This window comes from Ascaphus truei, chromosome 10 (assembly GCF_040206685.1).
Source record: "Ascaphus truei isolate aAscTru1 chromosome 10, aAscTru1.hap1, whole genome shotgun sequence".
Taxonomy (NCBI): Eukaryota; Metazoa; Chordata; class Amphibia; order Anura; family Ascaphidae; genus Ascaphus; species Ascaphus truei.
This window is the reverse complement of record NC_134492.1, coordinates 26,526,794-26,542,040: the sequence shown is the minus strand read 5'-3', so window position 1 is coordinate 26,542,040 and position 15,247 is coordinate 26,526,794. Positions and strand designations below refer to the sequence as shown.

Sequence of the window (15,247 nt, the reverse complement as noted above, 5' to 3'; positions counted from 1 at the left end):
ATTTGCAAACCCACAGACTTTTTAGTGTCGACCCGCATTCTCCACCATATGTGACAAACGCCCCTCTTTTGTAGCGCTGACGTCTGTCTGGGTTCTTCCCGACACAGTCTTCTAGGGTTAATTATACAACAAACAGGATCATGCAAAGTATTATATTGCTTAACTCAGGCTTCTGCCTGCTTTATTTTCATCCCAGTAAGGGACTGCGGCTTTAACATGTGTAGGTTAGAGGCACTCAGATATTTTCATTCAGCGGTTTACTCATATCAGTGTTATAGCATTTCACACAGTGTCACTTTTAAGAAATAAAAACCAAATCATATAAAGAAATCCTATCCCTTTCAGGGATCTAACTACACATCAGAATCAGCCTCTAACTGCTGCTGGGCCAACTAACCTGGTTCCCCAGCTTAAAACAATGCCCTCTCATTTAGGGTCACTAGATACAGCATAGTCTTTTAGAAACAGCAATAAACATTTGTTTGTCTTATCTGTTCGTGGTGGGAACTCGGTCCCAAGTGTCCAGGCAAATCCTCTGGTACTGTGATACTTGGAGGGGCCGTCCACCCCGAAACTGGATGCAGGGGAGCAGCGATAACCCCAGCCTCCAGGCTCTAAGGAGAGAGAGTGAAATGAAACCTCTCTGCTCTAAATACCTGTGCAAGTGATTAGAAGAGCAGGTGAGGGAGAACTAGACCCATTGTAATCTGTGGTCTGGATTTTCCATCCAGCAGTCTGAGTTAATGTGAAGCTGTGGAATGGATCATTTTTAACTATTCCTGCACTTTCTGACCTAAAATGGGGCAGAAAGCTGCCTAACATCTTTGGACTATGTCACAGTATGTATGTATGTATTTACAGGCATACCCCGGTTTAAGGACACTCACTTTAAGTACACTCGCGAGTAAGGACATATTGTCCAATAGGCAAATGGCAGCTCGCGCATGCGCCTGTCAGCACGTCCTGAACAGCAATACCAGCTCCCTACCTGTACTGAAGCTGTGCGCAAGCGGGGAGACTATATAGAGCCTGTTACAAATGCGTTATTTACATCAGTTATGCACGTATATGAAGATTGCCGTACAGTACATGCAGCGATAAGTGGGAAAAAGGTAGTGCTTCAATTTAAGTACATTTTCGCTTTACATACATGCTCCGGTCCCATTGTGTACGTTAATGCGGGGTATGCCTGTATATATCTTTATTTATATAGCACCATCCAGGTACATAGCGCTTCACAGCAGTAATTCACGTGGCATAATATTACAACACATAGTGGGAATAAGCGCTTCAGACATGAAAGTAACAATAGGAAAGGGATTCCCTGCCCCGAAGAGCTTACAATCTAAGTGGTAAGTAGGGAGAAGTTACAGAAACAGTAGAGGTCTATTATGGTAAGTTCGCCTGCAAGGAGTCAAGGTGCTTGCATATGAGATGTATAGTATAAACCAGATTGACAATCTTCACACCCAGCACACAGCGTACGGGTTACATCTTGCTTCTCTCCTCCTTGTATTTCTGCGTTAAGTACTCCAGAATTTATTCATGTTTCACTGAACACTTGGAAAAATATTGATTTCTGTTTATCCCACTGTTTATCTATACACTCCGTTGCTAAGCAACACTTACGAACAAGACAAATATCCATCTTTCCAAGGATCTTGATTCTCCTCTGTACTGTAAACAGGTGTATGATCCTAAGGGAGAAATGCAAAGGGATTCACAGATCAGGGAGGTTTAATGGTGGCTATTTACCAAAGTGTTCTGGCTGCAAAACTGATACAAATAGCAGAGCACAATTCAAAGGAAAACATGCCATTTCTTTCAATAGGATATTGTATTTGATAAATCCAGAGTTTCTATCCTTTTAGAGTTGAAAAAATTGATGGAACTGCAGGGGTTCCTGCTGTTCCACCAATTTTTTCAACTCTACTGCCCCACGATTGGAGTGACGCACTTTCACAGCGCAGGTTCCGGCAATTCGCTACGCCTCATGGGAGAACGCCGAGGGGAGACGGACACCTCCATGTGAGTAGCCTGAAGTTTTTCTCAGACGGTCTGAGGCTTCGGTATCGCCACAGCTTCAGCACGCGGGATCCTGCAAGGCTTTACCACAAGGACACAGGTATTTACCTCAATATCTTTGGACATTAAGGGATGCAGAAGCTAGGACCGAGATATTCATGCTAATGAGTTACTAAGGGTTCGGTTCAAGGCTGGCTCTAGTTTCTCTAGCTACTCTCTCATTGGGTCCATCTTTCCCTGTTAGTTCAGTCCTTCATTGTACACAACAGGCGATGTTATTTGCCCAAGAACTTATAACCTGATTTGCTGCGGATTTAGAACCATCTTTTGGACTTCATATATGTCATATACTTTTCATTTTCGGGTCTCTCAGATCATTTCTCAGAGTCTCTGTATCGCTATTTTTGGAGCTGGGAGTAGTTACCTATACAAGATTTCTATCCTTTTAGTTGGGAAACGTTAACAAATATAACTCCCCAAATCTCACATATGTATTGACGGAAATAATATTTCTCTTTGTTGCACTGCAATGTATATTTGCCCACTGAACACCTTTTTAAATATAATATTTGATAATCCACCATCTTCCTTTTGATGCAGAGCATTAGCTAGGGAGGTTTACACCGTATCAGACCTGAAAGACTTTATGACTCCAGGAAAAAGGGGGAGAAAGTTATGGAGAGGGAGATGCCAAATTTGTTGCAGCCCATTATACATGTGCGTTCTATTCCAAGTTAGCACATATCAAATAGGTGTCTTGGTACATTGCGTATAAGCAGCATCTCCTAGCATCAATATTAACTAACACCAAGTTACTTTGATACACAGACACCAGTGACTAGGAGGTCCCACATGCATATTCGGTATCTTACACATGGGTATTTGGTACCTGACACGTGGTTATTCCGTGTCTGACACGTGGTTATTCTATGTCTGACATGTGGTTATTCTGTGTCTGACACGTTGGTATTCTGTGTCTGACACGTGAGTATTCTATGTCTGACATGTGGTTATTCTGTGTCTGACACGTTGGTATTCTGTGTCTGACACGTGGGTATTTGGTACCTGACACGGGGGTATTCTGTGTCGGACACGTCGGTATTCTGTGTCTGACACGTGGGTATTCTGTGTCTGACACGTGTGTATTCTGTGTCTGACACATGGGTATTCTGTGTCTGACATGTGGTTATTCTGTGTCTGACACGTTGGTAGTTGGTATTCTGTGTCTGACATGTGGTTATTCTGTGTCTGACATGTGGGTATTCGCTATGTGACACGTGAATATATGGTATCTGACACTAAATTGTCAACAAGTGCTGCAGAGAAAGCAAGACTTACAGAACAGACCAGTGGGATTGAAGCTGCTTGGTTGTCCATGTGAGATGTAGACGACTTTTTAAACATCAGCAACTTATCATTCCTCATTCATCAAATAGAAATCAGACAATCATCGCGGCACTTGCTTTTACAAGAATTGCAGATTACATTAGATCATGTAGCTGAGGCATTTTTGGGTTGAGGAAGAAGCATATTGCATTAAACGTGCAATGGATGGAAGGGAAGTAAACATAATGATGCCCCTTTACAAAGCATTAGTAAGACCACACCTTAAATATGGAGTACAATTTTGGGCACCACTCCTTAGAAAAGACATTATGGAACTAGAGAGAGTGCAGATAAGAGCAACCAAATTAATAAAGGGGATGGACAATCTAACTTAGGAGGAGAGGCTAGCTAAATTTGATGTATTTACATTAGAAAAGAGGCGTCTAAGAGGGGACATGATAACTATATACAAATATATTCAGGGACAGTACAGGGAGCTTTCAAAAGAACTATTCATCCCAAGGGCAATGCAAAGGACTCGGGGCCATCCCTTAAGGTTGGAGGAAATGAGATTTCACCAGCAACAAAGTAAAGGGTTCTTTACAGTAAGGGCAGTTAAAATGTGGCATTCATTACCCATGGACTCTGTGATGGCAGATACAATAGATTTGTTAAAACAAAGGTTGGACATCTTTTTAGAGAGGAAAGGTATACAGGGATATACCAAATAAGTATACATGGGAAGGATGTTGATCCATGGATTAATCCGATTGCCAATTCTTGGAGTCAGGAAGGAATTTATTTTCCCCTTATGAGATAACTTTGGATGATATGACACTGGGGTTTATTGTTTGCCTTCCTCTGGATCAATAAGTAAGTACAGGCATACCCCGCATTAACGTACGCAATGGGACCGGAGCATGTATGTAAAGCGAAAATGTACTTAAAGTGAAGCACTACCTTTTTTCCACTTATCGACGCATGTACTGTACTGCAATCGTCATATACGTGCATAACTGATGTAAATAACGCATTTGTAACAGGCTCTATATTCTCCCCGCTTGCGCACAGCTTCGGTACAGGTAGGGAGCCGGTATTGCTGTTCAGGACGTGCTGACAGGCGCATGCGTGAACTGCCGTTTGCCTATTGAGCGAGATGTACTTACTCGCGAGTGTACTTAAAGTGAGTGTCCTTAAACCGGGGTATGCCTGTATAGATATAGGATAAAGTATCTGTTGTCTAAATTTAGCATAGGTTGAACTTGATGAACGTACGTCTTTTTTCAACCTCATCTACTATGTAACTATGTAATATATTGGATACAATTACTTGACACAAAATGCTTTTTGAAGTCACTCTGGAAGTGGGTAACCTTCACATCTGAGCTGTGCCTTAGAATGCAGCACCAAATTGCATTTTCTCTTCACATGTTCTGCCAAATGATTAGGTGTGGGCGTAGTAGGACAATTTGTCTAATGTATTTATAAGCCCAGCATCAACACAAAGCCCTGTTTGTTTGCATTGCCGCCTAGGTTGAAATTACTTCGATTTAACCCCTGCAGTGCCGGAGGGGCTTGCAATGCATTTACATTAGAGGCCCATTCTAAACGAATCTCTAATGTCAGTTGAGCTACAAAATGAACCGTTTAAGAGATTTAAGCAAAACCCGCTGCATGTGAGCACACGGGCGATACATTAAAACGATAAATCTAAAAAATTCACACCTAATCATTTTTAAGACAGAAGAAAACGTTAGAAGAAAATCCAATATCCTGCTTGTTTTGGATACAAAACTCTAATCTGAAGGTTACCTGTCTCTAAAGTGACTTGAAATAGAAATTGGCGTAAAGTAATCTCTTTAATCTGTCTTTTCCCTACTCCTGCCGTGTCTCATTACCTCCCCAGCAGCAGGTGAAAGCCAAAAGCTTATAAAAACCCAGGGATGTCATCACAGATCAAACGCTTACCGTGCCACAAAAGGGTTATGGAGATACGTGGATCTGACTTGCTAGTGTCGGAGACTATCTGCCTTCTCTACACTCAATTACTTTGAATAACCCATCCAACCCCCATATACTCAATGTGCATATACTGTATACTTCATCCTCCACGCAGAGAAAATAAACTATTTCTGACTGAGGATGGAATACATTTCTTTAACATTTTTTTTGGTCAAGAATTGCAGCCAGGGGGTGTCTCCGGAGTTGAACCCCATTAATTTCAGCTCCAGGGATTCCTTGCTTCCGGAGATACTTAACTCCGTAATAGGTGCCGGTAGCCGCTCTGCTCAGCTACCAGGGTTCACATTATGGATGCCATCTGGTTCCGCTTCCTATTGGCTCGTGTGACGCGGGAGCTTTAAACTTTAAAGCCCATCAAGCTCACCCAGAGCGAGTGGCCGATCAGTTGGTCAATGGAAATTTTCAAGACTACTGCCAAAAAGTTCACTCTTATGTTATGTGCAGATTAATAAGGCATATATTTATTTCTTCAGCAAATTACGCAACACTAATCCCACAAAGTTTAGCAGAAATAGCTGAGATACTGTATTTGCAAAATTTGGTGCGAAAGTTGCTCTTTTTTGTGACTTTTTGACCGGCAGCAAACGTTCAATATTCCTCACAATGTCAATGTACAGTATGTGAGAAATTTCTCATGTCTGTCCCAGAAATGTCATAACGAATGCTTCTGAATCTCATGCTAATTACAGTTTAATTGCATAATTCTCAATTTGGTGCCTGACAATAAACATTGAACCTGTGAGCTTGCTAGATATGTAAATGTGCTCAATGGGAACACATTCTTTGATAAATCTGGTGCCACCAGTTCTGCAGCTGGGGCACTTTAATAAATAGCACCGGTGAAGCTTACTAAATAGAAACCGAACTTGGCAAATAAGTGGAAATACATCTTTCCATTTTGTTCCTTATGAGACTTCACAAATCACAGGTTATTCCAGTTTTTCTTCTTCAAATAATTCAGTTTCTCTGACTCCTGAGAAGATGTTAAGTTAAAAGATGCACACTGCAAGAAAACTACTTTTCTCTTTTGGTAAATTAAATCTCCAAAGCCCAGTAGCATTTTCGGTGTTTATATGTAAATGCCAGTAGGGATTTGAGATTAAAAGCTGTATTTTTTTATACAAGTCAATGAAGATCGCAATAGGATAGAGAATTCTTCAAATACAAATTCCTCCAGCATTGCAAAAAAGACAGATTATCTACTCAAAAGTTTTTCCAACTTGCATGGAAATCCCACTCGTAGCCTGGCTAAGAAATACTTTATTTAAACATTTCTGATTAACCCCTGTGACTGAGTCCTACAACACCTTCCAAAGAAATGTGTTGTACTTTTCTTAATGACATGTTATCTTCCTTTCACCTTGTCATGATAATATCATGAGATATTATGTACTTTAATCCATCTGGTGTTTTAGGGGTTAATGTGATTGGAGTTTTATTTTAAAAATACAATATATTGGGTTTATGACAAGTCAAGACCTTTCCGGGGTCTGGGATCTTCAAAGATGACTTAATTGGAGGGGGGGGGGGGGGGGCGGGTAGGGGCTTTCATGGATGATTCAATAAAAGTAACATGTGGTTTGAGGGTTGTAAGCGCTAACCAGATACTATTCTGTCAATATCAAAGTTCGTGAATAATTACTGGTGCATTCCAGAGAGAGGTGACACACAGGGTAAGCTTTATTAAAAATGAGAATATCATGTGACATCATCTGCTGAACATGCTGGGAGTTGCATGTCTGTATCCGTGGCAACGAGTGGCATGTACTGACACAAGACACGTCAGGTTTAGCAGGTGCTAAGAGACAGATATCTATTTCTCACTCAAATGTAGGATTATGACGGTCGGTATTAGTCTCATTGCGTCCGTAAAGACGGCCTGAATTCATTGATGTAGCTCACGTGTGTGTAGTTATTACAGAAGCAAAGTTATGAGTGCGTTTAGATATTGAGGAAAAGTTTAAACGTCGTCATTTCTAAGTTTTTTTTTTACTCTGTTGTAAAACTGTCGATCTAACAGCTGATGTATGACAGGGGTGGGCTTATGTTGTTTCAATGGGGAAAAATTATACTTAAAGCTTAGCAAGGGTTTATGAAAATCAGATTTCAACAGAGGTGTGTGTGGACTCAACACATGATATCTCATCTTTCTGCACCAGGAAGTCAAGTCAATTTGATTTTTCCAGTGACCGCAGTGTGACGTCACCGTCGCCTTTGCATCGCTGTCACCGGCACTATAAGTGCAGCCTAAGGCCTCCTGTGACCATACAGGTACAGCAGCATGCGTAGTTGCCAGCGTAGTTCCCTTAAGCATGGGGAAAAGGGGGCTACATATATATTCCCCCCCTAAATAACTTGCACATTTTGTTTAGTTAGCACAGATTTTTTCTTTTTTGTCACACTCTGGTATCTCTCACTCCTACACTGGGGAGGAACTTAGACTTGTTACCCATAGTAAGAGATAAAGTGACTGTCTCTTGCTAAAGGTCAGTAATGCTCCATATAGAATGGGCCTCTCAGGCATACACTTTGGGCTCCTGGTTTAGTAACCCAAGACATACTTCTTCCATACCTATTTGATTAGGACTGCACTAGGAACCGTCCAGTTGGGCCAGTCCAAATATACTACGGAGTTACTATGCCGAGAACTCCTATCAAGAGCATGCTTCCTCCTTTTCAATAGTGAGAATGATGTTGGTCCCTTACGTAAAGGGCACGTGAAAACAACAAACGGTGACAAGACGCATCTTAATACACTTAGCTATACGCACAAACCTATTTCCAGGACTCATAGTGAGGACCCCAGTCTGAACTCTGAAGAACCTGTTTCTAGAACATTGGATGGAGCTATAAATACACAGTACCCTCTATACTCCCAATAGGGACATCACAGGTCACAAGAAATGCAAGGAGTGGCATCCCAGTTTTGCAGCCAAGAGATTTTAATAACTAAAACACTTCTTACTTTTGACACTGTGGCAAATGGCGACAGAGGAAAATTCATGAAGAATTTCACACAGACTTGAGGGTCCTGCTAATTATTGCCCCCGACCAGTAAAGTGGTCGCACTGTTCTTTCTGTAAAACTTTCCAGTTTCTGGCTGCGGTTTCTTGATTGTTTTTCTTTTATATTCCTTCTCTCTTCTTATAAAACCACTTTTAAAATTAGCAACAGACACAAAGTACAAATAAAACTGCCAGTCTGGTTTCGGAGCTGTACAACCCCTGCTTGGATGTATTCCAGCACAATAAGTAAAGGTAGTTTTGGAAGTGAAATTGCATTTTTTTCTGTATTGAACCCAAATGTCCTATCTCTAATGTACACGCTGTAAAAATAGGCTTTGAAGAATGGTCTTTGATTCTTGTTTACCAAACTGAACATGATTCATAACTTTTCACAAACACGCTTACAATATTTCATTACAAGCACTTTTCCTGGGTAACAGCTAAAAAGTGCCTTCAGCTGCTGAAATTGGATTTTACTGGGCATGGTACTTTAACACTTTCATAGCCCAGGAACCCTGCGGTGCTTTACCCCAGGGGGGCGCAAACGTTTCAGTCTGCGCCCCCCTGTCTGCACTCCCCCCTCCTTACCTTGTCTCTGGCGACAAATGACGCAGCTTGGTGACATCACGTGACCCCACAGCTTCATTTGACGCCGCGTTCCCATGGCGATGCGTCGCCGAAGACAAGGTAAGGGAAGTTGCAGAGGTCTCGCGCGATGCCCCGGCATTTCATTTAAATGCCTTGGGAAGAGTGCTGGGCCTCTGTAACCGCTGTGCCCCTCCTAGAAAATCTTGCGCCCCCCAGGTTGCGCACCCCTACTTTACCCTACAAGAGTTAGACACCCCACTGAGAACAAAGCGGTTAAATGTGCATTCTGGGATATTTCCTCATAAAAATACATTGGTAGCTTTAAAATAATATCTATTGGCTGCAAAACGCATGCAAAAGAACAGCACCAGATTGATAAACAAAATGTATTTAAAACAATGCACTTTTTTTTTTACCCATTTTGCAGTACAAGGTATTGTGTTTAAGGAATACCCCACAATTAGATATGGGCGAATCCACCCAATCTGTTTCCCTGATTTTCTCGCATTTTCAACTCTAAATTCGATTCGCGGTGTAAAATCCGCAAACGCATTTGGCCGGTTTTAATCTGTGCTGATTCATCAAAACCCGCCATTGGGAACAATCAGTGGACGGGTTTGTAGAATCCAATCCACGGATTCTAAGAATCTGCCAACGGATTGCTGAATATGTGGATTGGATTCTACAAATCCGTCCACAGATTGCGGAATTTGTGGAGTGTATTGGTAATAATAATTTTAAAAATCCGCAAACCGCAAATCTCCCTTTTTGACATTGATCCGTTGAAATCCACAGACCAAAAGGACCGGCCGATCCACTGCGGATCCAAATCTGCCCCCCCAAATTGTCCATCTCTACCCACACTGCATATATGAACACTTTAGTGATGTAGAGAATGAAGCTACAAGAACATCTATATTTCTGCCTTTAAATTCACTTGATGAGGCGTGTTAGACTTACGTCTTTTAGTGACATGGCCAATACTGAATAAAGTCTCCCACCGCAAAATGTCTGCATTCCAAGTGCAAAAGATAGCAAATAAAAATCATATATTATTCTCACATGCGGCACACCTGTGAGCACATGACATACAGTATACAGTATGTGACAAGGGTTAAAACACCCAGCTAGCTAGCTGACCCACTTTTCACCTTCTGCAAAGGTCCCTCAAATGAATAATATATACATACCCTCAGTCCATCAAAATAAATATCTTTAATCTGCTGCCACCACCAAAGAAATGATCAAAATATGAATTTGCTGAGTCTCTGGTCTCTGTTTGTTAAGAAAACTATGCACTTAACACACACTTCTGTTATAGTAAAATGTGTCAGAAAAGGTCATTTACTCCCTATAACGTGTACAACAGTTCAAATCAGAGCTCAAATAATTACTTATTAAAGTTTAGATTTTATATACAAAAAAGTACAGTGCTTAGGTTACAGAAAAAGATTATTACAAGAAACACACAGTATAAAATCCAGACAGTTTCTAAAAATTAAACGATAAAATAAGCAGAATCTGAACAAAGTTATCGCATAACATTGATCCAATTTTTTCAAAAGAGGTCACAGATTGGTATATGAGAATTCACGTATCTTATTGACATCAGACACTAATCTTGTTGAATTCTACTTCTTAATTCAAATGCATGATTTATATTCTAAATTCCCGTAATTGTGAACAACCCAAGTCCACCTTTCGGGGTGTGGTCTAGTGTCATGACACCCATAATTCAATCACCCCACTTACAAAACCAGATATTCTTATCCCTAGATCAGCGCTTAAAACTAGGCATGCACAGCGGGTCATCCTGCCATAAAACAATTAATATATTTTAAGACACTTTGTAACCAACGTTAACCTCTCGTGTACCAGATTGATTAAAATACGTAATACTTTCTGCCATATTCATCACAATTATTTATTAAAAAAACACAAGCAAGTGTATCAAAGATTAACTATGAGATATTTACTGATATCAAAATGAAAAGGATGCAATGTCTCTCATACTATATACAGCATCAGCACTCTATAGGGATAAAATATGAAAAAGGTTCTGTCTTGGACCACATTACAATGTATAGTGTTTTCATACACTCTGAGTTCCAATGCGTGATGATGGTTATTGCTATCTTGCTTTCTGAATCCGTGTAATTTCCTGCACCTTCCGTCTGTAATAGAACCCCGAGATTTCCATGTGACAGTTTGCAGTCCACAGCTTTGAAATATTATTAAAGTAATGATGATGATAACATTGTGTTTAATTTTATGAGCTCTTTCACGGCTCGAGGAAAATACCAAGCAGTGGGCCGGGAAGTGTTAACTTGGCATTTCCTTCTCCCACTAACACAGGAGGAGAGGGTGCAGGTGATTTATTTAATAATGGATTCAAAGAGATTCATAATTTATGGCGTATTTTAATAAAAAGGGACTTATTAATATTAATGCTTCAATCTGCGGCGCTGAATTGATGAGGCCTGTCTCTCTCTTCTAGTGAACCTGGTGTCTGAATCCGAGCAGAGGGTCGTGTTTATAACGGCTCGGGTGCACCCTGGGGAAACCCCTTCTTCATTCGTGTGTCAGGGTGAGTAGCCATCGCCGTCTCTAACTCCCTTTAGGTACAAAGACCGGAGACTTTCAGGGGCAAAAGGCGTCCGGTACCAAAGTGACTTCGTATAGACAAACTGCAGAGGAAATGCTAAGTCATTGGCAGAATCCAGGAGAACCTGTTAAGGGTGGACTAGTGGTGAAAGCCACGCTTAGAAAAACAAATGTGCTGTAATATAAAGCCACGCTGAGTATGGCTACACTGCACACTGCAGCAGTTTGAAATGCAAACCCAATTTCCAACTCCCTGAATAATTGGACCGTCTGACCCACCATTGGCCTGGCCTTGGTTGTCCTAAATGCAAGCAGTGGACAAATAGTAGGAGAGGGTAATCTGTACCACTAATTTGTATTCCATACACCCAGGCCTGTCCCTGGGTGGTAAGCAGATAAGGCACCTTTTAAATACATGTAGGATTGAAGCAGAGGGTCTCCGGAGCTTAACCCCGTTAATTTCAGCTCCGGGGACCCCCTGCTTCCTGAGATACTTACCTCCATAGCGGTTGCCGGTATCTCCTGCTCAGATTTAAAGCCCATGGTCACATGGGCCAATAGGAAGCACATATTACATCAGGGCTTCTTATTGGCCCATGTGATGGGACAGCTAAACCTGAGCAGAAGATACCGGTACCCCCTAAAGAAGTATCTCAGGAAGCAGGGGGTCCCCGGAGCTGAAATTAATGTGGTTCATCTCCGTAGACCCCCTGCTTCCTATCTGCGGCTGGAGGGGAGGCGGTTAGGAATTTTTGGGGGGGATTAATTTTTTTATTTGGGGGAGTGGGGCATCCTTAACAGTGCTTGCCAAAGGACGACACATAACCAAGGGATGTGCACGCATCCACCCATTTAAAATATCCTTTCCCTTTTTTTCCTTGAGCATAAACAAATCATTTTTCAAATAGTGTTGTTGTGCTCTCCTCTATTCCAGCGCAGTAACATTCGTCTTGTAATGGCACGTCACCTACAGCCTCTGTGCCATTCTAAAAATCAAATGTAAATCCCTGCTGGGGAAAAACTTTCCTGTGGGTCAGAAACCGCGTGACACCAACATGAAAAACTGGGCTACTTTCAGCTGAGCGCTTTGGGGTGGGCGACCCTGTATAAACCGTGCCTTTTGATACTTGAATGTGCATAGAACTTTGTATCAAAGCAACATTTTGAACACAAGTGTACACGTTTAATTAATCATACAAATTATATATGACAGCTAATTAGCCTAATTTTAATTCACAAATGTATAAGAAACGTTATTTGCCTCCATATAAGATCAAAAGTAAACTACTGCAGAACAAATGAATGGATATAATTACCTTCATACGATATCACCTTCATATAAACCAGCACTAATTATATCAGCCAGTATATGTTTCAACACAAATAAAGGCTGTCTCAGACATACTGGGTTTGACTGTGGCTGCTTTTAATGTAAAAGGGCCCCTTCGTTTGTTTGCATATACTGTATATGTTACAGATAATTAGCCGGGAGGTTAATGCCATCTCAGATTTGGTGAGGTTATTTGACACTAAGAAAAGGAAAAAGAACAGAGATGCAGAATTAGATGCATTCCACCGCTCAACTGCTCCCCAAGACTTCCTTTTAACAGTCCTCAAATCACAAGCTGATTCCCCCACCCACATTGACACCAAAATACACCTGATTACATTACTTTGCTAAGCACTAATTTAACCCGGGCATTTCCTTGATGTGTAAATCCTTTGGTTAATAAAATGTGTCTCTCTTACGTTTCGACGGTTAAGGCAGGGGGATCTCAACTCCAGTCCTCAAGACACCACAACAGGTTAGGTTTTGAGGATATCCCTGCTTCAGCACAGATGGCTCAATCAGTGGCTCAGTCGAAGTTGAGAACCACTGGGTTAAGGGGATCTGCGCTACGCAGCTCCTCCTTTGTTTGTTGATTGGGAAGTAATCAATTAAGAATATATACTTTGGATTAAACATTTATGGGCATTTCTATGCTAATTAAGTAGTACAAACTGTAAACATGCAAAAATATTCATCTGTACATAACTTAGCAGCTGATTTTTTCCCCCAGAGTTATTAGAGGCTTAGCACATCCGAATCTCAAGTGGCCCCAAAAAACTAATTATTTTTTTGTTTTCTTCATATCATTTCTTTTCTTTTACCAAGACGGGAGCGATGTCGCAAATTGTTTTCATTCTGCTTGTGGATACAATTTGACAATAGATCCGCTGTCAGCAGTCTCCACACAGCTTCAAACGTCTCGTCTTTGCCGCCCGAGTGGCCTGCGCTGCATCGCAAAGAAACGTGTCGCAGGGAAGGGGCTGAAGTAGCATCCTTTCAAAATAAGATTACCCGTTAGAACTCTTATCACAAAGACGATCTGCAATTCAACCTTTAGTTTGACCTTCAGGGCACTGAATGGCTTTTTCCATGAAGCAAAATGGTCAGAAAGAGCAAGGGCCAAAGGGCAACACAGCAGATTATCTTCAAACAGACACAGCTGCAAATACACACGTCTTAGACTTAGGTTATTATGTTATATAAAGGCTGTATCATTTTCTTATCTGGCAGGTGCAGAGCACCATTTAGAAACCCAGTTTAGAACTGAAAAATGTGGAAGCCACATAATATATTGTGATTTATTTTTATGTTTCATCAGTAATTTAAGGTAGATTTATTATAGGCACTGACCATTTTAATGAACCAACCATGTGAGTTCTTCATAAATTAAATTATAGGGCACAGGGCTTTCCAAACACTACAGGTCTGAACAACACAACAACAAATCAGTATGAGTTACATATAAGGGATGAGTTATACCAGGGGTGCGCAACGTTTCTTACATGCGCCCCCCCTGTCTCTAGAACATCGGTACAAAGCCATATATATGCCCTTCTATCTCCCTATTGTGACATCACTGGTCACAAGATATACAAAGGAGTGGCTACCCCTTTCTGCATAATAATCTTGCATCACATGGTGGGGAGGGGAGTAACCTGAGTGATCCCACACAGTTAGGGTGACCATTTGTCCCGTTTTTGCCGGGACAGTCCCGGTTTTTGCTGGGCTGTCCCGGTTGCCCGTCCGTCCCGGGAATGTCCCAGTTTTTCTCCCTGGTGCGCGGGGGAGTCGGTGACGATGCGCGGGGAGGCGGCGGCGCTAGGGAGGATGCGGCAGCCGGGTAGTATTTTTTCCATTTTAGAATGCCGGGGGGGTGGGGGACTGGGCTTTAGGGAGTAGAAGCAGGGGATTGGTTGGAGGTCAGAGTATGTCGGGGGCAGGGCTTAGTACCGGGGCCGGATAGAGTGAGCTTCTTCTCAGTGAGCTGCGTGTGTGTGTGTCCTGTCTGTGTGTGTGTGTCATAGGAGGAGAGGAGGGAGAGATATGAGGAGCTGAGGGGAAGGTATGAGGAGGGAGAGATATGAGGTGCTGAGGGGAAGGTATGGGGAGGGGGAGATATGAGGAGCTGAGGGGAAGGTATTGGGAGGGGGAGATATGAGGATCTGAGGGGAAGGTATGGGGAGGGGGAGATATGAGGAGCTGAGGGGAAGGTATGGGGAGGGGGAGATATGAGGAGCTGAGGGGAAGGTATGGGGAGGGGGAGATATAAGGAGCTGAGGGGAAGGTATGGGGAGGGGGAGATATGAGGAGCTGAGGGGAAGGTATTGGGAGGGGGAGATATGAGGAG

At 42.0% G+C, this 15,247-nt stretch overlaps 1 protein-coding gene across 7 annotated transcripts in view; it reads left to right on the top strand.

Annotated features, from left to right (window-relative positions):
- Window positions 1-15,247, top strand: part of LOC142503696 (cytosolic carboxypeptidase 6-like) — a 1,053,590-nt gene that overhangs the window by 832,571 nt on the left and 205,772 nt on the right. For all 7 annotated transcript variants that reach the window (XM_075616294.1, XM_075616295.1, XM_075616299.1 and 4 more), the window contains one exon: window positions 11,464-11,553. In XM_075616294.1, the coding sequence (XP_075472409.1) occupies window positions 11,464-11,553 (90 nt within the window). The remainder of the gene's footprint in view (window positions 1-11,463; window positions 11,554-15,247) is intronic.